The sequence below is a fragment of the Mugil cephalus genome, chromosome 17, assembly GCF_022458985.1.
Source record: "Mugil cephalus isolate CIBA_MC_2020 chromosome 17, CIBA_Mcephalus_1.1, whole genome shotgun sequence".
Taxonomy (NCBI): domain Eukaryota; kingdom Metazoa; phylum Chordata; class Actinopteri; order Mugiliformes; family Mugilidae; genus Mugil; species Mugil cephalus.
Genome location: NC_061786.1, coordinates 667,501 through 693,644, shown reverse-complemented (window position 1 = coordinate 693,644; position 26,144 = coordinate 667,501). Strand labels below are relative to the sequence as shown.

Below are 26,144 nucleotides of genomic sequence, written 5' to 3'. Positions count from 1 at the left end.
ACTCAATAACCACAATGCTAATTTGTGTTTGTTAACAGCTAACTCACCGGGATGTTGAGTAACTACATCGTTCGGACAGGCCAGCAACTCCAGTGATCGAACAACTTCTCTCAAAGGTCAACAAAGGAAATCTTTTACATAGCCTTGCTACGTTTTTTGCTGAACAAAAAAATAGGGAATTCTGTTTTTTCTACCAATAATAGCTTTCTGCTGACACTGCCACCATCCGTTTCTTTCTTTCTCTGAGTGAAAAACTAATCAATTGCACTCGAAGTCTATTCCTCAGTTATCCTAGGAGGCAACTGCAGACCACCAGGACTGAGAACATAGATATTTTATTAGAACGGCTGTTCAGATAACCTGGCTACATTAGGATACTGCTTAATGACACAATGTACTACATAATGTATAAATCCTGACAAATATTTCACACACAACAGTCATTCAGAAGTCCAAATAAATAAACAGAAGTATTGATTTTTTGTTTATTTACACTGGGCAACTTCAAACTAGATGAAATGCAAACTTTCAGTCTGAGATAGACAGTGCTCCTGCATAATTCCATTTTTAGTTCCAGCATTCTACAACGAGCTGAAAAGTCTATGACATTTTATTACTGTGATGTGGGTGGGGCCATTACACGTTTACTCATCAACAGACATGGTATTTCTTTGTAGTGTAGTTTGATTTGATCTCTTTCACCTACCTTGAGGAAAATGCCAGGTTCTTTTTCTGGTAAATACTTCAAAAGGACTTAAATCTACAAGTCTCACCACACACTGTCATGTTGTATAACGAAGGAGGCAAGGTCAAGGTGCAAGACACACACTCCAGAGAGACAGGCTAAGCAACTCAAAGGAAATTTAATGATAACAAAAACAGGAACAAAGGATGCTGTAGGGATGTCAGGGCAATCCAAAATTGTGTGTCATCCAACAACCAAACCCCAGAACACAAAGTACTGAACAGGACAGGAATGCAGACGTCCATAAAAACAGGTACATTCACAACAGTAACAACTCAGGGGACAATATAACAGAGGACTTGACAAAGAACAAAGAGGAAGCCAGGACCACATACACACATGGGCAGAGGGGTTGAGGAGACCCAGATGAAATGAGGCAGGAGGACACTAGGAGAAACCAATCAAACAATCAAAGGGGGTAAGCACATGAAGTAAAATGGGACAAGAGACACCAAATATAAACACGAAACAGGATTACAACAAAGGCACCAAGACGAGATCAACCCTGCATATATTCAAAAGTCCATACAATGACACACAATGTCTTTGTAGAAATAATTCTTTATTTGGAGAAAAGGTGTCTTGCAGCTGTCAGCAGTGATATGAACAAAAGAGCAAGGTTCTCTGTCAACTTGGCATATGGCATTGTCATTATGTTTGAACTGTGAAACAGAATACAATTCCAGTGTTTCAATAGTGTGAATGCATGAAATATGCATGCATGAAAATATTTTATCTTAAGTAGTAATAAAAATAGTGCACATAGTTGACTCCAAATGTTTTATTTGATATAATAGATATGCTTGCAAAATGTGTATGGTACTTAACTTTACAGGTTTTGGAGATTTTACTTTGGTTGCTCAGTGGCCCTGCAGTACCAAACAAAATGTCAGAGGACAGGAGGGTCAATATGATCAACCCTTAGAACTGTTACCTTTCAATAATGAAGTTTTAGGTTTTAATCTACACGTCATTTGGGGACTACTAAAGTGCTTACCAGATATTGAACAATTCTAAAATATTTTTGTTAATAGTGAATGTACTTTTTTTTATTATTATTAGTTTGTTTGTAGTCTGAAATCTTGGTCCCTGTGGACCACTTTATGTAAAGTCAAAGTTATGATTTGATTCTTCTTTCTTCTCTCCACAAGATTTATCTCGGACCTTTTCTATCATTAATCATCTAAAATACTGAAAAAAATTATCTGTGCATGTTATTAGCAGTGACGTCTTTGCATTAGGGTCCGGTGGGGCAAAGCGGGGGAGGATTATATAAGTTTTCTGGTGTAAGTGTCCTCAATGAAATATCTACAGTTTTCATTTTATCAACACAATTTCTTCTGTAGACACTTTCTGTAATGCAGTTGTGTGTGAATAGTTTGTTGTTCCTGATGCTCCTTCTCCTCTGTTTCTGCTTGGTGCATTACAGCTCAGATGGCTTTGGCCTGCACTGTTGTGGATTGGTGAACTGCTGCATGTGTATGCACGTGTATAGCACACACTTCAGTTTGGGTAGTGGGGCCTGAAGTTCAGGGCCCCAGATTGCTTCTCATTGGCTGTTTGGAAGCAGGGGACGGGCACTGCACAGTTCCCAATAGCTCGGCTAAAGTATGTAATGTAACATACTAGTAGCTAATTCATGTTTCATTTATTCATTGCATGATGAATCGAGTTGACTACCTAGCTAGTGTGAGATATAGGATTTTACCACTTGAACAAGTTGGAGATAAAAGGTTTGGGGCAACATCGACTGGAGGATTTAATCATTTCTCAAAAGGTAAAAGACAAAAGTAGGTCCTTCAATCAGGAGTGGTTTAAGGAGAAATTTTGGTTAACCAGGAACTGATTAAAAGGCGCTGAATGAGTCTAATTTATTTTTAATCTAAATGGAATTGATAATGTAGTTTACATATTGTTTGATTTATAGAGGAATTCTTGTAATGCATAACCGGCGATATGTGTGTTGGACACAACCTCAAGGAGCTGTCCACCAGTCTGTGGTGCTGAAATAGTTGTTTGGCTATTGTGTGTTTACTTTGTATACAGATTGCTGTGTATTGGGTGTGTGCCGTTCACGCCATGAGGCTTGTATTATGTTTTTATTGTTGTCACATTACTGTTTTAATGTTGATTATTTCATATAGTGAGATCTTGAACACTGCCGTTTGGTGGTGCTATTGATATGATAATATATGTCGTCAGATTGGCATAGTTTGTGTGGTGGTATTATTCATCTGCAATTTTGTTTTTAGGTGTAATTTTGTCGTCACCTATTTGTTGTCAGGTGCTGTGGTCCCCGTTCTCACTTGCTACTGTAGCTTTGTTGTGAGGCTATTGATTGTGTTATTTCTAGAATTTTATTATAAGATTTTCCTGCATGGCCCCACCAGAATTTACAAACCAAAATTGCCACTAATTAGATATATGAGTATCAGTCACTGACTGGCAAGTAAAACCTAATCTTTGAGTCAGGGATGATAAATTAGAGAAACAATTAGTTAGTTGGCCTTGCTGCCAAAACAACAAGAAATAATTAGTTGAATGACAAAAATGTCAATGTACTAGCTTTGTGAAGATGATGAGACATTCATATGTTACAAATCAATAGAGCAATTATTCTGATTACCAGAGAACACTGGAAGAAGAGTAATATAGAGTAATACATAGTGTGTCAAAGTAGTGACACAAGTGACAACAGCAACCAGTGGATCAAAACTACAGTAATAGAAATTTACCTAAGAGGTGGGCAGAGGTGTTCAATATACACATGGGTGTAAACATGGTTAGTGTGGTAAGCTACGGTATGTTCACTTTAATAAATCCCAGCCAAATAATAATTTGTCATATTATTAACAAGACCTGAATCACTTTTGTTTAAGTCTTCATTAGTTTGTTTCTTGGAGTTGGTGAAAAAAATTATTTAACATTTTCAAAGAACAAAAGAATTAGCAACTTCCAAGTTCTTAAATATGTTTCGACAAAATGAGAAATCAACTTGGAACCTGGATAACAGACTTTGGGTATTTTTATAAAATAAGTATTAATACTCATCTCCTGTACCTCTCTGGAATTTCTGAGTCTTCACGAAAAGAAAAGAAAGAGTGAAACATAAAATGGTTCATTAAGTTATCTATTGTTCTCTATTGTTAAGTTATCTATTGTGGAGTGCAAATTATCTTGCCACAAACATTTCTCCAGAAGCCAGCGAGTGCAATCTTAATACATGTTAATAATGAATACTTACATATGAACACCAATTCAAAAAAGTATTTTGTACATGCACTGTAAACTACTCTGTAGGCATGTAATCCTAAGAGCATTACTTAAGTTCTCAAATTTCTCAACAGGGTGGTTATTACGAAATTAAGTTTTTATCTACAAGACAATATGGACTATGTTAAGCTAACAATGGCCATGTTATGTTGTCAAAACACCAGCCCTACTACCATGGTTATGCACTCTTAGTATTAAGTGTATTACAGTTTCATTTTGTTTAGATAATGAGCTTAAAATTTGTCCAGATATTAAACACTAAGCAATCATCACCGTTTTAACCTGAAAATCATGGTGATTCTCAGCTTGAAATATGAATATTAAAACAGACTGCAGTCACTGCCCTTGTTATGTTGTGTTCTGTTCTGTCAGTTCTCAGGTTTGCAGATGTTCCTTTGCTGTCCCTCGTCTGCCATTGGAGACTCATCGCCGAGCCCCTTCAATGGACTGTCATCTGATTGGCTCAGGGCCTTAAATAAACTTTGTGCTGATGTCACTTGGTGGCGACTTGAATAGAACTAGTTTGCCCCACACTTGTGTACTGAGCAGTGCTTTTATTTTTAGAAAGGACTCTGTGTCTATATGTTTGTTTTCGATTTTCCTAATTCTATGTTTTATTCAACACCATTCGGCTGTCTTTAGGGATGTGCTTTCTGTTTGTTAAACTTTATCACCAAAAACAATAAACTTTAACAAAAAAAAAAGAAGTATTCAGTGTGGTTTAATGTTTCTTCCCTCATCCCCTAGCAGAGCTAGGTTGCAACTATGAAGATATGCACAGTGTACCTTAATGCTTGTCTATAAGTTCTGCCATTCAAACACAAAAACTCACTCCCTCATTATGAGATCAAAGAACTTTTCGTGGGCAGTTGGCAGCTGACGAAGCTTAAAAAACAAAGAGAGAATTAGCATCTGTATCTTAAAGACACCATTCACAGCTATGTTTTGTTTAAATGTACAACATTTATGAACATTCAAATTGTTGCTCCAGGAAAACAACCAAGAAAGTTTGGTCCTTTGCGGTGGCAAAGCAGAACTTTTCAGAGCTTTACAGTTCCTTTCTTCAGGTTGGGCTACTGACCATGACTTTAGACACAGTTATCTTCTGGCAACAGATATACACACAACAGCACTATTAATCCACAGGGGTCCCATTGATGTAGCATTAATATTCTCTCTGGCCTCAGTCCTGACCTTTGAGTGTTGATCAACAGTAGACTGACCAGTAGATAAGGTTGAAGAAGATATATGAACCAGGGAAAATCATCCGTGAGTATTTGTCAATGGCATGTGTATTCTGGATGATATTGAGGCCACGCAGACTCTTCTTCTTCTTGGTGCTGGTGGACTCGCTGCTTACCGACAGATGGACCACCATCTGTTCAGGTTTCTCTGGTACATGGTGCATCTCCTCTTCTTCAGGCACCATCGGCTCTGCAGTGTAGCCAGCCAGGCTGTTGGTGTCAGCTTCACTGTAGGTACCATCCATCATGGTCATGGTTCGCGTTTGGGAGATACCGCAGGTGCATGGCAGTGACTGGCAGGGAAGAAATGGACAATATAATGCATTTTCTGTGTTACCATACATCACCATAAAGGCAACATACTTCTTTGGACAATGACAGATCACCTGAAAGTGATATTTTTGGATATTCTTGACTAAATGACTTTAAGATTTTGAATGGCAAGGCTCCCTAACCACTCTGTACATTCATACAAAAGAAATCATCTAATAATAAAACATACGATCGGCTTTAAGAGGTGACTGTGTAGTCCCTCATAGGTCGACTCCTTTTGGTCAATTATGTTTCTCTGTGAGAGCCACTAAGTTAAGGAACACACTGCCAGCAGAGCCAAGAAACTGCAATTCCTATTTTAAATTTAACCACGATGTTAAGGACTGGCTCTTAAGCAGTCAGACATGTGAACACTTTTACATTGTATTATACTAACTTGTTGTTGTTTTATATATGTTGTTTTTATATTTATTGTATGTATCCTTTTAATATGTGTAATTTATTAATCTGACTGATGAACATCTGGTCATTATGTGGTTTTTAGAGATCCTGCCAGAGGACTGCAGTTGAAAATTAGCCAGTTGGCTAACACTGGCACATTTACAGAAATGTTAATTAATATGCACTGTCCTTTTCAAATAAATAAATAATCGAAAATAAATTAAATGAAAAAAATTGCATCATCATCATGATCTCGCGTGCGATATTACAATGTGATTCTTTAATTTAATCCATGTTACACTTCATATATTGCTCTACTGAATTTACTATTTCACACTTTTTATGTTTATCATATTATCATATCTTATTACCTACGCAGCAACCATTCATACTGTTACTGGCAACAGGTCTGCCATTGCACACAATATGTTGCTTTTGCCCACCCACCTTTGTGTATCTCTTGTTGTTCATAGGGTTCTATATCTGAAATGAACAGCATGATCAGCATCTCTGATGACAATTATGTACAAGCAGTTTTCTTGTTTGTACACCAAGTATTACTGTCATCATAGTAGATGAGTGGCTGTGCCAGGCCGCTTAGTACTGCAAAGCAGACAACAGCTTTACATTACTGTATTATTCGTATTTAAATAATGATAGAATACTTTATAAGTATAATATATGCGGTTTCCGCAAAGAAAAGCTATGACATTTTCTCACTAAAAACATCTTATTAGAAGATTCAGTTCTGATTGATTTAAAGTGTATGTATGTGATTAAAATGCAATGCTTGTTTCTAGTTTCGGGGAATAGGAAGGTTAAATTTAGCATGCTGTAGATCAGAAATAAATGTGAAAACAAATCCATGTTGTAAGTAGACAACTAAACAGTGTCTGAGCACACTCATGACCAGCAAAATTATTTATAAGAACAAAGTCTTAAGTTCTTCGTTAAGGCTCATTCCCTTTGTCCACACCAAACATGTCTCAACAGCATTCCTGTTAATGTTAGTGTCTACATGGAAATCCATTCTGCCACTGTACAGCTGTGACTAGCACTGGAACCTGCACACTGTACTGTACAATCACATTTCGAAGTGAGAAATAAACAGCCTAATGAAGTGCCAGGTGTTAATTGGTTGTTAGAGAGCTGCACTGAATGTTAGCGGACTTTATGAATAAAATTTATTATTTTCTTATCATCAACAAATCCTGGAAAATCAAAAAACACAGTTTGGTCACTCAGAGCATTCTTATTTACTAAACACTGCCTGAATCAACCTGTTTGTTTCCTACAGACATTGTAACTAAGGATAACTCACAGATATCTCATAGGTGACTTCCAGGTTGACAAAATGTTTTTGTTGGGGACTATTTTCAGTAGTGAATCATTTGGTTTATTATATAATGTATAAATACATTGGCATTTATATCAGGATATTGTTTCTAGGAATGAGTGAATATAAAGTGCCTTCAGTCTGTGAACAATTTATTGTGAGTTCAGCTGGCTAAGAAAAGTACACAATATAACTAGTTTCACATTTTAATATGAATTCCAAGTTTAGTCGCTGCTTTGATACTGTTTATTTCACCCACTCTGCCTGAGTCCCTCTCCCCAATTTGCTTACAGCTGTGCCTATGTATTGGTCACATCACATTTTTGATCAATTCATGCAGGTGTCAAAAGAATTCTGTAAACTAAGAATGCTTTCAAAAATATATATAACGACTTTTTATTTTAATCATTTTAATAAATGCAATGTGAATGAACAAAAGAAAAGGGTACATCAATATTTGGTATTGGAACAACCTACCAGCTGAATTCCCCTCAAAAAATGCGTGCAAGTGCTGTCTCTTCATGTAATCGCAGACAAACTTGATGATGTTGAGATCAGGGCTCTGTGGGTGCCATGCCATCACTTCCAGTACTTTTTGTTCTTCTTTACAATGAAGATAGTTCTTAATTACCTTGGCTGTATGTTTGGGGACTTTACCATGCTGCAGAATAAATTTGGGGCCAACCATACACCTCTCGGATGGTACTGCAGGATGGATAAGTATTTGCCTGTATTTCTCAGCACTGAGGACCATCAATCCTGACCAAATATCCAACTTCATTTGCAGAAAAGCAGCCCAAAACTTGCAAGGACCCTCTGCCATGCTTTACTGTTGCCTGCAGGCACTCATTGTACCGCTCTTCAGCCCTTTGGTGAACAACCTACCTTCAGCTACAGACAAATATTTCAAATTTTGACTCATCAGTCCAGAACACCTGCTGGATTTTTCTGCACCCCAATTGGCCTTGTTTCCATGTCAGAGGTATGGATTTTTGGCTGCAACTCTTCCATGAAGACCACTTCTAGCCAGACTTCTCAAGACAGTAGATGGGTGTACCTGGGTCCCACTGGTTTCTGCCAGTTCTGATCTGATGGTACTGCCGGACATCTTCTGATTTCAGGGGGAAATAAACTTGATGTGTTTTTCATCTGCTGCACTAAGTTTCTTTGGCTGACTACTGCATCTATGATCCTACAAAATCCCTGACTTTGTGAAAATGTACACAACCAGTCAAAAGTTTTAGAACACCCTAATTTTTCCAGTTATTTATTGCAATTCAAGTCATGCAAGCCCAATGAATAACTTGAAATGGTACAAAGGTAAGTACTGAACAGCCAGAGCTTTAAAAAAAAAAGGTTTGGTTACCCAAAACTGAAAAATAATGTACATTTCAGAATTATACAAAAAGGCCCTTTTCAGGGAACATGAAGTGGGTTAACAATTTAAAGCTGTCGTTTAAAGGTGTTCCAACTTTTCTGGATAACTCACAACCCCTCTGTCTGCATAAAAGCAGTGTGTTGGAACACACTGTGGTACCAGACCCTCATGAGCATCAGGTGAACAGTACTGTACTGCAGAAAGTAGTGTGTTGCTACAAAAATGGCAAGAAAAAGGCTATTTACAGTGGAAGAGAGACAGACCATCATAACACTTAAAAATGTAGGTCTTTCCTACAGGGAGTACAGTTTTCTTCGCCATCTAAAGGCTCAGAGACTGGGGGAAACTCTGACAGGAAGCGGTCTGGCAGACCCAAAGCCTCAACTGAATCAGAGGACAAGTTTCTGAGGGTTAACAGCTTGTGTGATAGGTGGCTCACAGGACAACAGCTTCAAGCACAGCTTAATAGTAGTCGTGGTGAGCAAGTCTCAGTTTCAACTGTGAAGAGAAGACTTTGAGCTGCAGGTTTAACAGGATGAGTTGCAGCAAGAAAGCCATTGCTAAGATGTCAGAATAAGACAAAGAGGCTCTCCTGGGCCACGAAACACTGCCATTGGACTACTGAAGACTGGAAGAAGGTATCATGGACTGATGAATCAAAATTTCAAATCTTCGGTTCGTCACGCAAGATCTTCGTATGCCATCGAATACGCGAGAGGAAGGTTCCACAGTGTGTGACATCAACTGTCAAACATGGAGGAGGAAGTGTGATGGTCTGGAGCTGTTTTGTTGGATCCAGGTTCGGTGACTTGTACAGATTGAGCGGCACCCTGAACCAAAACGGCTACCACTGCATTCTGCAGCGCCATGAAATACCCTCTGTATGCGCCTAGTTGGTCAGAGGTTCATCCTACAGCAAGATAATGATGCAAAACACAAGTCCAAGCTATGCCAAAACTACCTCAGGAAAAAAGAACAAAATGATAAGCTTGAAAACATGGAGTGGCCAGCACAGTCTCCAGACTTAAACCCCATCGAGCTGGTTTGGGCAGAAGAGTGAAAGCCAAGCAACCTACCAGTGCCACACATTTATGGGAACTTCTGCAACAGACTTGGGAAGAACTTTCTGAAGAATATTTGATTTGTAGATTTGATACTGTAGAAAGAATGCCACGAGTGTGTTCAGCTGTTATATCTGCCAAAGGTGACAGATGAGTCAAAAGTTTAGAAAAAATTTTGGTCTATAAATTGATTCCATGATTTCTTTTTCAACTCAAATTGCTTATTTGTTCTATGCTTTCATTTCAGAGTGCAATGACACAATAAACAGAATAATTTTCAGTAGAAAAAAAAAAAATGGAAAAAGTAAAACTTTTGACTGGTAGTGTACATATAAGAATTGATGCTGGTTTGGTACTAACAAGTACTTGGAACTCCATTTTCTTTTGTTCGCTCACTCTGCATTTTGTAAATTGATAAAGATAAACAATCATCATTCATATTTTTGAAAGCATTCTTAATTTACAGCATTTTTTTCACATCCACCCAAAACTTTTGCACGGTACGGCATATATAGACACATATGGTGGTTTACTAATATTTTATGCTGTTTTTGTAACTCACTTTGTGATCTGCCATGTGAAAAGCACAAGCCCCTGAAAGCAATTTGTGCTATATCCTAAACTGGGGTCTTGCTGCAATAGTTTGAGTTTTATTTTTGGACAAATATTTGCAAATGCCTCAAATTAAAACCCCCACATAGCAGACAGAGAAGACACCGTACTGCAAAATGCTGTTTAGGAACACTTTAAACAATCAAGACAGTACCTGTCTTGAATAACCTGACCCACCTGAACACTTCCCATGTTGCCACCCCGTAGCTGCCACTGGCTGCTGATCCCTGCTGGAATTGGTACTTTTGGTACAATAATGTATCATACTATATTAAACCACTCTGAAAGGAATAGGCAAATAAGTTCCCAGCCTCCAACTGATTTAAAATAGAATAGAATTGAACTGAAGCCAGCAGTAACAATTAATACTGAAATTTAGTTAATCTGACTGTGGCATTTGATTCCACAAGCAAAGCTTGTTAGTCTTACTAATAAATATCTTTGTTTTAAGATACATGTCATTATAAATAGGCTCATATGAGTAAATTATATAAAAACTTAAGTATTGGCAGTTTTTATTATTAATAATTTTTCAGATTTTCTTAAAGCAACTAACCTGAGATTGTGCCCTTTCTCTCATCTTGCGCTCCCGGCGGTCTTGCACAGTTGACAGGTAGTTGACTGCGGCATACTCCAACACGGACAAGAAGACAAAGACAAAGCTAACCCAAAGGTAAATGTCCACAGCCTTGATGTAGGACACCCGCGGCATGGATGCATTCACTCCAGTGATGATGGTGGACATGGTCAGTACAGTGGTGATGCCTGGACACAGCAAACACAATGTTTTAGGCATAGTAGTACAATAATGCTTGTCTCTATTTTTACTGTCACAATAAATATTGAGAGAGGGAGTTGACCCAGTGTTGGAAAGGTAAAGCTATAGGGCAAAACAGGTAGAACAGTAAATACGTTCTAGACAAGTCCTAGATTATTTCTACTTTCAACGGCATGTAAATATATGTTTATTATTACCTATGTTTTTCTCAAAGCAGAGGCAAATGCTAACAGGTTAACAAGTACGATCAGATGAGCTGTGAGAGGATATCAGCCAGTGGGAGAACAGATGCCTGCATGACAAGTACAGCAACAGCCTCAAAACAGAAAATAATTTAAAAGAAAATTGGAAGTGGTAGAGCGTGGGAGGATTGTGTGATCACACATGCATGTGTGTATTCTCAGCTGGTGGAGCCATGTCACAGTCAGCTTTCATCATTTCACACAGGCAGATTTTCCTCAGGCACTCAGTCTCTTCAAAGGATATCTAACATGAGTTTTTTTTTTTTTTTTTTTACCCAAGGAAACTCGGGCCGGCACAGCCCGACGGTCGATCCAGAAGGACACCCATGAAAGCATCACCATGAGTGTGGCGGGAAAGTACGTCTGCAGCAGGAAGAAGAAGATATGGCGTCGCAATGTGAAGTTGATGTAGAGGCGATTGTACCAGCCTGCAAAGAAAGTGAGAAACCTACTCAGACGGGGAAGAATATTGAAAAGCTTCAGTACTAGAAAGACGAGCTACACAAAGCCAATTGTTTTTCACAAAGTCTCGTTTCCTACATTTAAGAAACCTGCTTATTAACACACAAAATACACACAATAGTGTTTTTGTCGACGACCTTTGAATATTGGTCGAAGATGAAAAGGTATGTAGACAGATACAGTATATGATCAACCACAACTTTAAAACTGTTAATGGGTAAATCCCCCCAATAATTCAGAATAATGAACAGTGGTGCGCCTTATAGCCAACTATGGATTGTGTGCAAGTCACAGTGGTGTAATGCAAATTCGGATCATCTCATTTTCACCAGGAAAGCACATCTATGGCACGGACAATACTGGAGAACACTCCCAAAATTATTTATAAATATGACTGTTTTTTCCTTTTGATATAAGAAAAATTCTTATTAAGCATTCAAATAAATATGTTCACAATGCACTTTAGGGAGCACAGATGACTATCTTTACTCCACTTGGTCCTGTCAACCAGTTCACACACTTTGGACGTCAGTCACTGAAAAACTTTCCTCTATCCTGGGCTGCAGAATCCCAACATCCCCAAGGCTATGCTTGTTGGGAGACTTGACACAAGTTGACATTCCCATCAAACACAGAAACCCCCTACTCACTTCTCTATCGCCAACAAAGTAGTATTTCAGAACTAGAAATCAAAATCATCCTGCCATATCTACCACTGGATCTGTTTACTCACAGATTCACTCACATTTCAATAGAACAAATAACAGCACACAAACAGGACAATATGTCAGCTTTTAATGAAATGTGGAACCCATTCATAACTCACCTCCAACCTACCACATATCTACCACTACCAATCAGAACACCTAAAACAAACCCATAAATCAAGCCACGTACATGACCACATATCCCACCCATGACTAACACATACTACAATCATTATTACATTATTATTATTCATACACACCTCCTCTCTTATCTCCTCTTCTATTCTTCATCTCTTCTTTCTCTTAGTCTATCAATATTCAACTATATCTCATTTATTTACTTATTTATTTATGCTCTCTCATAATCACACCAATGATAACAGACACTGTCTTGCCCTCTTTCCTTCCCCCAACCATTCTATCCTCTGCAATCAATGTCATTGTTATTCTTCTTAATATCCCACCTAATTTTCTTTCTTTTTTCCTTTTTTCTCTTTTCTTGTGTTAATTCTTCCCATTAGAGTCTTTTTATGTATCGTTGTCATTATCACTTATTGTAGCTGTTCATTAACTGATGTTTCCATCTTCTTAAGCCAAACTACCAATTTATTGGTACATCACCTTTTTTTAATGCACTGCATAACAGCTTAGGAAAACGAAAGGGGATACATAAACAAAAGACAAAGTCAGTACAGGGCAACCCCCCCAGCTCTTCCTTTTTTATTTTAATGCATCACATGCACTTGAAAACACCTCATAAATAAATAAAATAAATAAATTGGAAATGTATATATGTATGGTTGTGCTTCCTGCACTCTGGGGCATCCAGTAGGGAGATTTTTTTCATCTTCTTCTTATTATTATTACAGAAAGGACAAAGGGCTGTTCATTTAATTTGTACATTAACTGTGGTTTTATGTAAAATTTTAAGCAGGTGCTCCTCTCTGGACTATGGTTGATGCTGGTACATGGAAGCAGACCTTCTGATCAATGTTAGTCTGAGCATCAGCCTGCAGGTCAGTCTCTCCCATTGTGTTGGAGTGCGGTTACATTTGTTGGCCATGTGAGATGTGTGGAGAGCAGAAAGGACCTCTCCCTGGACAGCAGGGAAGACTGCTCTACAGAAACCCAAATAGAAGAGAATAAAGGAAGATGCAGCAGAGAAGGGGTAACTGGTGAGGAAGCAAGAGGAAGAGAATATGAGGAGAGAACAGCCCACCGCTGCCCTCACCCTGCTTTACTTCTAAGTGTCTGCATGAAACAATGCTGGATTTGTCTTCAATTGCTATTTTAATACAATGAAACAAGAAAAGGTTAAAGACTGAGTGATAGGTTTATGGTGTCATGGTCTGTATCTGTCTTTTATTTTGTGAGTCATGTTTTGAAGTTTCCTGTTTTATTTTGTCAAGTGTCCTAGATTCCTGTCTGTTGTGCTCCCTTGGGTTTGTCATTTCTATCTGTGTCATGTGCTCCGTTTCCTCTTTTATTTTCTTAAGTTCTGGGTTTCCTGTCTGTTTCCTTGTGTGTGCCTTGATTATTCATTGGTTTCACCTGCTGTGATTGCCCTGATCTGTTTCACCTGTGTCTTGTCAGCCCTGAGCCCTCTGACTTCCCTTTGTTCCTTGTCGCGTCATTAATGTTAGCTCCATGTGCCCATGTCTTGTTTCATGTTACTCTCGTTCCTTGTTTCCACGTCTACATTCTTTGTGTCCTTGCCATGCCATGATTCCTTTTGATTCTTGGATTTTGGATTTTCCTGCTTCGCACAGCGCTTTTTGTTAATTATTAAATACCTTTTGTTGAACTCCCTGCCTCATTTGTAGTCCTGCATCTGGGTCCTCACCTCCTACTACCTCTACCCAACTTGACATATGGTATATTGTGCACATGGTTGGTTTGGTAAGAGAGATGCACTGGATGAAGCACTAGCTATCAGAACAGTGTTATTACAAGCTGTATGAAAAGACAAAGAACACAATGATCTAATGGTAACAATGTTAAATGGGTGAATGCTAGCAAACTTTAGTTAAAACACATCTTTTACCTATTCAGGAAAATACAAAAATTACACTGTAACAATGTGTTTGAAATTTCTTGCCTGCCAAAATGAGAAGACACTGAAAAGCAGCAAAACATCTAAGTAATTCTAAATTTGAATGTAGTCTGTCATGTTAAATCATACTATACAGATATCAGCATCAAATGCAATAGCCATCATTGCAAAAATATGCTTCACATGCTTCGTTGCAGATGCTGAAGATGATGACAGCTTATACTACAGATCTAACTTTACTAATAACCCCTGCTCCCTGTTGCTGAAAGAAAAACAGAGCCCATTCAAAGCAATGACTATGGTAGACAGTCACTAATGGCTGTAAGAGAAACAAACCAACAAGTCCAAAGCCTGGGTTGACTGAAAGGAACCCTGTAACATAGAGCTTGGAATGTCTGACATGCAAGTGTCGCATAGTCCAAGGTATAAGTTCTGGAGCAAATATGAAGCCCCTCAACCACACATTAAACTGTATGCCAGGAGTGAGCCCGAATTCAACTCAATGATCCACACTATACCAGCATCTACAGCCAAAACACTGGAATGACACTGACTGGATAAGTGGTCAGATGGCCTCTGGTTGATGACTTGGAAGGATATGGTTATACAATATATATCAGGAATTATTAGTTACATTATTAGTACATTAGTACATTATTAGTATTTTTGAGCAACTAGCAAGACCAACAATTGTCTAAAAACATAAAGAGTACTGCTGGTTATTGTTTACCATACCACATTCACTAAAACTGAACAATATGAACCCCAAGTTGAGCACTATGACACCTGTATGACGGCTTCCAGTGTTCTCACAGCTGGCTTATTATGTGTGTGTACCTGTGCTGCTGTAGAAGGCCAAGCGAGATGTGGTGTGGAACTTCTGAATGAGGAACTGTGACAAGGAAATACGGTCATCAGTGCTGAGGGACTCATCACCGCTCTTCCAGTACAGCATCAAGTCTTCGTCTGTGTAAGCATCTGCAAAGCATCATATAATCCAGTTAAATCCAATAATGTGCATGGCCAGCAAAACTTAAAAACAACATCTGTTATTATTACTAGTAGTATTACCTTCAATTTAAGAACTAAAACAAATGATGACCCTGTATGTGAACATAGGCTGCATGACCAGTAGTGTGGAGTCAATTTTTAGTAGTTTGGCAATTATCATGCTGTATACTGTCTCATAGTTACTGAAAAGCATTGGAAAGGGATTATAAACATCTGGATCAAATTTCAGTACAATCCATACAATAGATGTGAGTCAAAGGAACAGTAAGATCATCACAGAAAGATCAAAGAGAGATCCTTTACAAAAAAGTCACTGTAATCTATGCAATAACTGTTATTTCAGTTTGGACCAAAATGGTAGACTGATACTCCTTGTTACTCACACTAAAGAGCAACACTGATGCATGGCCTAACATGTACTAAGGGTTTTGAAAAAGTAGCTTTGGTGTTGACTGATGCGTGTTAGCATTCGGGGGAAAAAAAGTTTAAAGTTAAAGGAGTACTTACATTTTTCAAAAAATAAATAAAATTAATAATGCACTGCTGTTAATGGACACAAGTCGTGCCAGTTTCTGGTCGTTAACAGAAACAAGTCAAGCAAGTTTCTGATGAAATCACTAGACTAGATGTTTCTGTTTAAAACTAAACTTCCCACAAGTCCCTTAGAATTGAAGAAGATACTCTACAAGTCCAGTTGCCTTTCTTAAACTTTCTTTTGGACATCTAGTGTCTAAGTTTCAGACCGCAACAAACTCAACATCTTTTCATCCTCCCCTTTCAAGCTTGTAAGCCTACAGTGGGTGTTAATGGTATAATTATAGACTTTTGGTAAGTTCTAACACAATATCAGCTGCCACTCCTCCAATGATCTATTTTTCTGTTTCTATTGTCTCCGCTTCCCTTCTTCCTCTCATCATCCACTTCAATGGTTTCCTGAAAAGAGCAGCAATGTTCTCTAAATAATCAGGATTTTTCCATCAGCATCACAAGAACCTGCATATTGCTTCTTGGACATTAAAGTAGAGTCATCAAGCTATTTAGCAATCAGCTACACCACACACAGTACTTGACATTCTACTGCAAGGGACAGAATTTTTCTTGGCAGACACTATGAGGGCCAGATGCTCTAGTGAAATAAAATACTGTATTCTAAATAATATATTATTATTCGGTATATTAATTTTCCACCTTTGTGTGTGGAGTTTGCATGTTCTCCCTGTGTGGCTTCACTACAGGTACTCCGGCTTCCTCCCACCGTCCAAGGACATGCTCATTAGGTTGACTGGTGATTCTAAATTGGCCCTAGGTGTGAGTGTGAGTGTTAATGGTTGTCTGTCTCTCTGTGTTGGCCCTTCGATAGACTGGCAACCTGTCCAAGGTGCACCCCATCTAGCCTTATTGCCCGGTGGGATAGGCTCCAGACATTGGGGCCCTCTACAGAACAAGCAGTTATAGCAGATGAGATTTTCCTTTAGTATTTATGTTATGTTTTAGCCTTTGTCAGTGCTGACAGACTCATGTCACCTGTACTGCCACGAGGGGAGATGAAATATTTTAGGCTTCATATTTGTTTTTGTCTTGTCCCCAACAGTATGACATGCTGAAGACATTGGCCAGATCAACTGTCCAGCCCGATTTTACAACATAGTGTGACTTCTCCTATTAACCTTACGTGAGCTTTTCAGTGTTGTGATTTTCTTGGTCTAGCTTTATTTGTATTTATTTGTAATTTGATGTAAACTTATAACTTATATAAATTATAACTAAAATGAGCATGTGAAATGATTAAAGAAATGTTAATTGAGAGCAATGGGTTTATCATAATCTTTGATTGAAGGCACAAGCTACTTTTCAGGTGGCGTTTATTTCATTTGATTTAATAAATAAATATAGGAACATATTTTTTGAATTCAATAATATTCTGGGGGCCAGAGGGTAAGCTGTGGTGGGCAAGATGTGGTCTGCAGGCCGCCAGTTGGCGTTCTACTGATTTGCCAGAAAAAGACATCTGTAAGGAAAACAAAGGAGTGACCAGTTTACTGGGCACAGGAAGACTGCATTCTTCTGTGTGCACATTTTATCCAATAAGGGGCAGAAAAGTAACAGCATCGTAGCCATACTCATAACCTGAACACATTTAGTTCAATTGGCTCTGATTGGTTGTAGGACTATTCAATTAAATAAAAATACTCTCCATAATGAAATGCAAGTGTTCATTGTTGCCAGACTCATGTTCTGATGACCAACTGACTCATTGTAGGATAATGAAAATGAAAATACAACAGTCCAGATCCTAAATCCTAAATCGGGTCTTTATTCGTGCTGTTCTGAGTAAAGGAACTCACAATTGCTATTTTGAAGAATTTGTTTTTCTTTCTGTGTTAATTCTCTTCTCTGTTGTCTTCTATTCTTATGCATTCTGGCGCGTTTGTTCTGTGTGTGGATGGTAATTGAATGAGGGCTGCTGTCTGCAGGTTACAATTCCTTTGCTATTTCTGTAATCATTTTATCTGGATTAACAGCAAAAAATTACCTTGGCATTTTTTAAAAGAACATTTATACACAGCTGCCTCAAAGTGAGCTTTTCTTAGTTACAGTATGTCTGGTTTCATTTTCAGGCGTTAGTAGTTTAACAGTACTTTATAGTTTGTATTAGATTAGTTTGATTTCATTTTGATAACAATGTCAACAATAATCCAATTGATAAAGTAATTAGTTTCAGCAGACAAAGAGTAAAACATTAGAATATGATCTTTATTTCCTGTCAATAATAATCAATTACTGTTGTTATTATTATTATTATTATTATTATTATTATTATTATTACTACAGAATGTAATGTATATAATGTACAAGAGATTTTTTATATTATAAAACTATTAGACACATCTTAGAATTTAGTAGTATTGCCATTTCATAATACACACAACAATGAATTAAACCTTTACTCACAACTCTCCAGTTCCAGTGTGCAGGTCTGAGAATCCAGAGGAAAGCGACTGAAGTCCATATTACAGGCTGCTGTCACTGTCACTCTGTGCAACAACAGAAAAATCAAGAGCCACACAGTCACATACATGTATACGCTCAATACTGGGAAACTTGCTAAATTCAATTCAGATATAACACTTGGTCAGACTTTTTCAGTCATTTTGATAGCATATGCTCAAAATCAAAAGCATACATTAACTTAATTAAAACGGTCCTGTGTAGCCAAATGACCTAGTCACTAACTGCAACGTTTCAATAACATAAATACAATGTAATTCCAAAGTCACTTTTAAAGTTTTTTCTAAACTTTTTTTTAGTCACATTTAGACAGACAGATATGGCACTCAAGAAATTTTTAAATAAATTGTGTTATTCTGTTAACTTGCAAACAGTGTCATCATCTCCTCTTTAAAATCATTTTCTTTCTCATAGTTCTTTTCATCCATATTGCACAGCTCCATTCTCCAGTCTGCTGTCAAAAATCTGAAGCAGCAGGAATGACTTTCATCAACAAGACACCTCCATCCTATTCTGATGAATACACTGTCACATTGGGAACCCTTCACACTAGTTGCTTGAAATATGTACAAAATATTTTTTTCTGTAAATTAATTTCAATTAATCTCTGTACTGCAATTATCCCACAATAAAAGGTTATACTGTGCAGAGATGCTCATTAAAGTAAAGTTCTGACATGAACTTGACATGAAATAGAAGAAACCTCGGAAAATAATTCATGAATACCCATGTCATGGATTTTAAGATGTGAAGTAGAGCTTATTGAGCTTAACAAGAAGGGCATCTTCAAACATTGTCAGAAGATTTCTCCATTCTCCTCATCCTGCTGTTTTGTGAGATATCAGAGAATCCCTTGACAAGACAAGGAATTGGAAAGTCATCAAAGTAGAATTTAAGGAAACCATATACAGCGGGTAAAATAAGTATTGAACACATCACCAATTTTCATAGTAAACATTTTTGTAAGGGCCACGTTCAGTGGTTCATTGCACAAAACCAGAATAAGGGATTATGCTGGGATATGTTGGTTATCCTGAATGAACGGTTGCACGAAAGCAGGATAGGGGTTAAGTAAAATGGTAAATGGTCTTGCTCTTATATAGTGCTTTTCTACCTACTCAAAGGTACTCAAAGCGCTTTTACAGTCAGAGACACAAGCACACACATTCACAGCAACTGGGGGTTCAGTGTCTTGCTCGTATGGGACACTCGGGGGATCGAACCGCTAACCACTTCGGTTCATGGACAACCCGCTCTACACAACCCGCTCTACCTACTGAGCCATTTATCCTGTGGAGCTAGCCTGCTCCAGACCAGGCTAAGTTCCAGGATCTATTTAATCTCATCCCTTATCTTAGTCACCACAAATGGAAACCAATATTTATTCCACTGCCCACTACACATTGTTATCACATTCAACTAGACCCACTGTCATTATTTAAACATTTGTCAGCATAAATTTTAATCATTTCAGATTTTTCAATCAGTAGATAGTTTAGTTTCCCATAGACAATACATAAATACACGTTCCATGGAAATATAAATACACGTCAGAGAGTAACATGATGTTTCTATATTGAATAGGGATAAATCAAAGCAAGTAAACCATCAGCTCCTTTCAAAACTGAAGTCACACAGTGCTCTACAAGATAGAAAGCACAGAATCAAAGCATATTATACAACACACAAATAAATACATATTTAAATGAACAAACAAATGGCAGGCCTGCATACACAGTATACAGCACTATAGGCCAAAACAATATAAAATAACACAAATTCCTTTGCCATTGCAGACCCAATTTAACTTAACTTTAAAAGCATGTGTATCTGCCGCTACAGGTTTTATTCAACTTAAATATACAGAATACTGTTTAACTGAAATAATTTAAGATGTGTTGGTCTCTGACCAGTCGACCACTGTCGCCAACCGGGAAGATGGCCAGATTGTCCCAGTCCACCTTCTGATGGCACTCTAGGGGCCCCCTCCCTCCTCAGGCAGGCCACATAATGGAGGACAGCACAGGGCACAGTGATGTCACAGGTCCTGTCTGGGCTGACCTTAGATGGTGGAGACATTGGAAGCGTTCCTTCAGGAGGCCAAAGATCATCTCCATCCAGCCCTTGTCCTGGGGGGGTGCATTGTTATATGTCTGCTGTGCTTCCTGAGGGTCTGAATATGGTGTGAGGCCAAAAGGCTGGGAGACATCCCCTCTGTCCCCCAGCAGGACACCAGAGAATTCACCTGTCAATACAACATGTCATCACAGCCTCATAAACAGAGTTCAGTGGAGACATTCTTGACACAGCCATGATGTTAAAAGTGGTTATTAATAGAGGTCATGTGCGCCACCTTGTGACAGGTATCGATAGATTGCAAAGGACCTAAAGATTGGGGAGTCATGGACCGAGCCAGGCCACTCTGCCACAACATTGCTGATCAGGTAGTCAGCACTGCAGAGCATGTTAATAAGATGTAGACTATTAAACCAATCAATGCACAATCACAAGCCATGTACAGTGTTCAAATATATCAAAAAGTCATGTACACCTGAACATTAACGCTGTGAAAGGATTTCCTATTCACAAAGTCTCCCTCACATGATGAGGATTTTATTTAGATGTGGGTGCAGTCAAATGCACCAACGATGTTGGGGAAACCTGTATCCCTGTCACGTTTAATGGATTCATATTAAAGCTAGTAGATGAGACATGCCAGGCAGGCCTATAGTATGGCTTTCATGAAGTACTTAAAACAGTGTGATGGTGTGGCTAGACACTGCAAGGTGAACCAGAGTCAGAGAGTCTAAATGGATTTACCATGAGTGGTTGTCCCACGTAAAGATGGAAGAATGTACCTTGTATGAAGGGGGTGGCATCTTCTTGGGAGGGACAACGCAGGCATCTGTCCTCTGCAAGGGTGAGGTCAGCTGGTGGTGTCTCACCACCCACTTTGCTTGTTGTGTGTTTTGTTACCGTTGTAAGTACAGGCAATGTAGCAGGTACAATGTATGCTTCGATGGATGGATGGATTGGCATTACATTGCATTTACATAATTTCGTTCACACCTGCCGCCGGTTTCACTTGTAGTTTCGGCTGTTTCATAATCACAGTACAACTACGTTTTCCGGAGATGTTAATTAACTATTTGGATTGTAGATTGATGTAGTGCGCGTGTATTTGTGCAATACTTACGCATGCAGGCGGACTGCAATACGATGCCACGTTTTCTCTCTTTGTTTTGTGGCAGTGGCGGTTTTTCTTGTTTTGTTCTTTGATCTTTACCTCTTCATAGTCCTCCATAAGTACGTCCTGCTCCGACGGGGAGACGGACACTACTCGCGTTGCCAGTTTTAATCAGTCAATCTGTGATCGAACGCGGGGTATACTTGAGGAGCCCTGTGAGCGCTCTGATTAGTTTCACCTGCCTTGATGAATAAGTGTCCGCTCATCCTGGCTCAGTGTTTGTGCAACCGAAGTTAGAGTTAACGAATCCACGAAACCCAATCACTGTGCTGCATAGATGAATCGCGTGTATGACAATTAGTGTCATTCCCCAGATGTAACCCCTCTGGAGTAAAAAGAACGTGGGAGCAGATAAAAACCAAGCACAAAAATATCATTTCATGTGGGGAGTTGGATTTCTTAATTCTATAATGTTACATGGGCTACAATAAAGCTGGAAGCTGATGCCTCAATTGCATCATATGAATACACCAAGTTGTTGGCCTGAATGAAATTATCCTGATTTTGAGCTGATTTTGAGCTGTGTTTGAGCTTAGCGGGGACAAATGGCTAAAATATCCTCTTTGTGTGATTATCTCCTGGAAGATGCGTTCACGCCGTAACGCTCTTCTCTTGGTTTGGACTTATTGACTACATACTTTGGGCTCCAATCTCAATCGGGTTTTCAATGAAAGGGCACGTGATTCTTCCCCAGACTTTCATCGGATTCAGATAAATCCTGAAATTTACCCTGACCCGAAGCAGGTTTGCCGTTCAGGCTAAGTTACCATTGTAACGTACTTCGCTAAGAATGAATCCAGCTTTGTGATACCGGAAACCCAGGGTTAACCCTAAAGTTACCTGCTAAACCCGTAATCCTGCTTCGTGATACAGGCCTCAGGCTTAGTCGCTTAACCCGGATATCTGAATCTTACTTTTGTGCAACGGACCCCTAGTGAAAATTTCATGTCAATATCACCTTTAGAAATATGTTTACTATGAAAAGACTGTGATGTGTTCAATACTTATTTTACCCGTTCTGTATGAGAAAATAATTTGATAACATACCACAGAAGAATGTACAGACATAGCTGACTGAACCCTGGGAGATCATACAAATAAAACTGTTAAGTGATTTATAACCTGGTATAATGAAGGGTTTTAGGATTTAGTTGTCACAATCTTGTTTTCAGCTGAACTGGATGCCATGGCACTACAGGGCAATAGTGAACTGCTGTGTTTATACAAACGCAAGTTTATTCTCATGGCTTGATATTCTGGAATACAACTGAAGTGAAGTTTGATAGTTTTTGCATTTACCAAACACCAAACTGAAGAGAAGTGACACAATAACCTCCTTATATATAGCAAGACTTACTCCACAGTGGAGGACTATACCACTGTGTACAGTATATTTGTGAGTAATGACACTCAGTGTAGTCAATACAAAGAGAATCATCACCAACTCTGCATGTATCTTCTGCTCAACTGTAAAATATATCATGGTAGATGACTATATAATAAAGATGGCTGGTGGAATATGAGAATTCATTTACAACATTTACTCTACATACAGTTTGCAAAGCCATTTAATGAATTCTACCAGGCCTCATTATTGGCATTTGAATTCCACGACCACATGTGTCTTTTAACACGGTTGTTTAATTGAAAAGATACTTGTTGGATCAGTTCGGGTTAAATAACGTGTTACCAGCAGCAATCATCCAATAAGAGGCATGTACCTATTTGCTTAGTTAAATCCAGGTGGTGACTTTTTTTCTTTACCATTGTAAAAAAAATTTATTTTCTCTGCTCAAAGGCACCCAATTCAAATTAGATTCAAAACAAACACCGTAAAATCAGTTATTATAGTGCAGACCAATAACAATGTAAGCTTTAACCATTGTCCTCTGCAGGTAGCCAAATGTGTGATAAATCAACTTTTCGAGGCTTTAAACAAGATAGCACTCACCCCCAATAATACACATACTGTGGTGCGAACTACACAGTATGCATACTATGTGTAAGATTTGGAAATAATAGTAAAACATGAGTGGCAATCTGTTCAAGTAGTGTGAATTGAGGTCCCAATATACAAAGAATTCACGGTACAATCCTACCACCTCTGGCTGTAGTTAGAGCCTTTGTTAATGTTATAACTTAGACCAGTGCCTTGCCTCCAATCAAAAGCCTGCTAATGAAATGATTACATTATATAAATTCAATTAAGTAGCATAGATCATCAGAGGCATACTGACATAGTGAACTTTAAATGTGTCAGACCTCAAGCTGTAGAGAACATGTCCATCAGGAAAGACACGCAGCATGATGTTGTCAGTGGTGGTATCATGGATGAAGGACCTCTTAGAGTGGACAAAAAAGACATCTGGGACCCAAATCTTCTTTACCAGACGACCATCGAAAGTCATACTCTTGTTGGTGCTACTTGTGAACGACAGACGCTCATCCTTCCAGTAGTGCCTCAGGTACAAGGTCATGGTGAAATCCTGGTGGTATTGAAGAGTATGAAAGACGGTAGTGAAAATTGCCAAAATGGACATCATGACGAAATGAAATAATACCAATAAAAATAATAATGATAATAACATTCACCAAGTACTTACATTAGCAGTCAAAATTTTGGACACGTCTTCCCACTGAATTAAATGAGAAGGTGTGTCCAAACTTTTGACTCGTGTCCATGTAATAACTGAGTCAAGCCCAGTTTTGAGAGTTTGTTTACACAGTAACAATCATAACTACTACAGGTCCTGTTTTACTGGTTTTCTTACCATATCAACTTCAGAGATGCTGTCCAAGCTCTCCACTTGAACATCTACTCCAACTGGAATTGCAGGACCTGCCAAACAAAACTCCATCAGGACCAAACAATACACTAGTGTAAAAGTATTCAAAACTTTCTTGCTGAATGTTTTCCACTTCAATCCAGATAAAGAGAGAAAGAAAGAGTGTCCTGACCTCCTGGGCCTATGAAAATTGCTGTTTTGGGACCCTACACAATAATTTCGCATACACATTATATGTAAATAAGTGAAAGGTAAGTGAATAGAGACACTACAGGAAATGTCAATTTCAGAAAATAATCACAGTCAGCTTTGGCTATATGGTGTAAATAGGCCTCATAATTACATAATGAAGTGCTGCTGGAATGTATACATTTCTTCTTGTGCACGGTAGTATGAATGCAGACTGTTGTGGCATTTATCAAACTTTGAGAACTTTAGAGTCTTCTTTGCAAGAGAACAGTAAAGATTATTTCCAGGGATAACAAAATAAGACCTCATAAGTGAGGGAGGGAGAGTAATACTGTACTTAAGAGTAGAGGAATGACTATGATTTGCTATGGAAGTACTCAGGATAGAAGTGACTTGACGTGCAGAATTTGCTAATGGATCAAGTACAAAAATGTTTTATTATAGTAGTTATCATTCAAAACATGCTGCATTCTCCACCTTGTTTGTTGAAATTCTGTAAATGAGGCACATGAGGAGGTATGGATATTGGGTATGAAGTAACCTGAACTGAAGCTGAAGTTTCAGGAAATTCTTTGAGAACCACTGGTAAGACAGATATTATGTATTAAAGCTTATTAAAGGGACAGTGCTCCTGAGTTTATTACAAGCCTGCAGCTTCATATACCAGCAGAATCCCTGTGAATGCCACCAAATATTCACAACAATCACAGCTACATTTCATGTATTTGTTTCACTGTAGCATTTACATTGAGATTCCAGACTTTGTACTCTTGATTTTCGGGGTTTCCAATCTCAACAATCTCTGGGGAACTCAAGCATGTGGCACTGTTGTGAGACTTTCTTTGAACTACACAATTATTGTTTGACACTTGCACTTTTACATTTTCTTTTTAGTCACTGTGCATTTTATATTACTGATTACTTTCAGACTCTATTTTTGCATACTGATTTATTTCCTCTGAATTATGTGTTTAACTGTGTAAATTGACCATGACAAATTAAAGCTGTTTCCATGTGAACTCATGATGAAATTTGTCCCATTTCCTTTTTATTGCTCATTTATTACATTAAAATTGTTTAAAAGAATCATGTTGATTCAACACATTTAAGTTACTGTTAACATTAATTTTTTGTGTAAGGTTAAAGTGATATCATCACCTTCAGGGTACCCGATTTTCAACCATTACTCAAAATTGATTTAATGGTAGTATTATTCAATGTTATTATGTTACTCTAACACAATTATCCTTTGTATTCACTTAATTTTAATGTGTACATCGGTCCCACACAATCATAT

General features: G+C 38.2%; 1 protein-coding gene across 3 annotated transcripts in view; it reads right to left on the bottom strand.

Annotated features, from left to right (window-relative positions):
* Positions 1–4,691: 4,691 nt before the first annotated feature.
* gabrr2a (gamma-aminobutyric acid type A receptor subunit rho2a) overlaps positions 4,692–26,144 on the bottom strand; it is a 50,959-nt gene continuing 29,506 nt past the window's right edge. For all 3 annotated transcript variants that reach the window (XM_047611539.1, XM_047611537.1, XM_047611538.1), the window contains 7 exons: positions 24,644–24,711; positions 24,135–24,358; positions 18,569–18,651; positions 15,443–15,583; positions 11,659–11,811; positions 10,920–11,128; positions 4,692–5,555 (listed from right to left, as the gene is read on the bottom strand). In XM_047611539.1, coding sequence (XP_047467495.1) covers positions 5,226–5,555; positions 10,920–11,128; positions 11,659–11,811; positions 15,443–15,583; positions 18,569–18,651; positions 24,135–24,358; positions 24,644–24,711 — 1,208 coding nt within the window. In that variant the 3' untranslated portion in view covers positions 4,692–5,225. The remainder of the gene's footprint in view (positions 5,556–10,919; positions 11,129–11,658; positions 11,812–15,442; positions 15,584–18,568; positions 18,652–24,134; positions 24,359–24,643; positions 24,712–26,144) is intronic.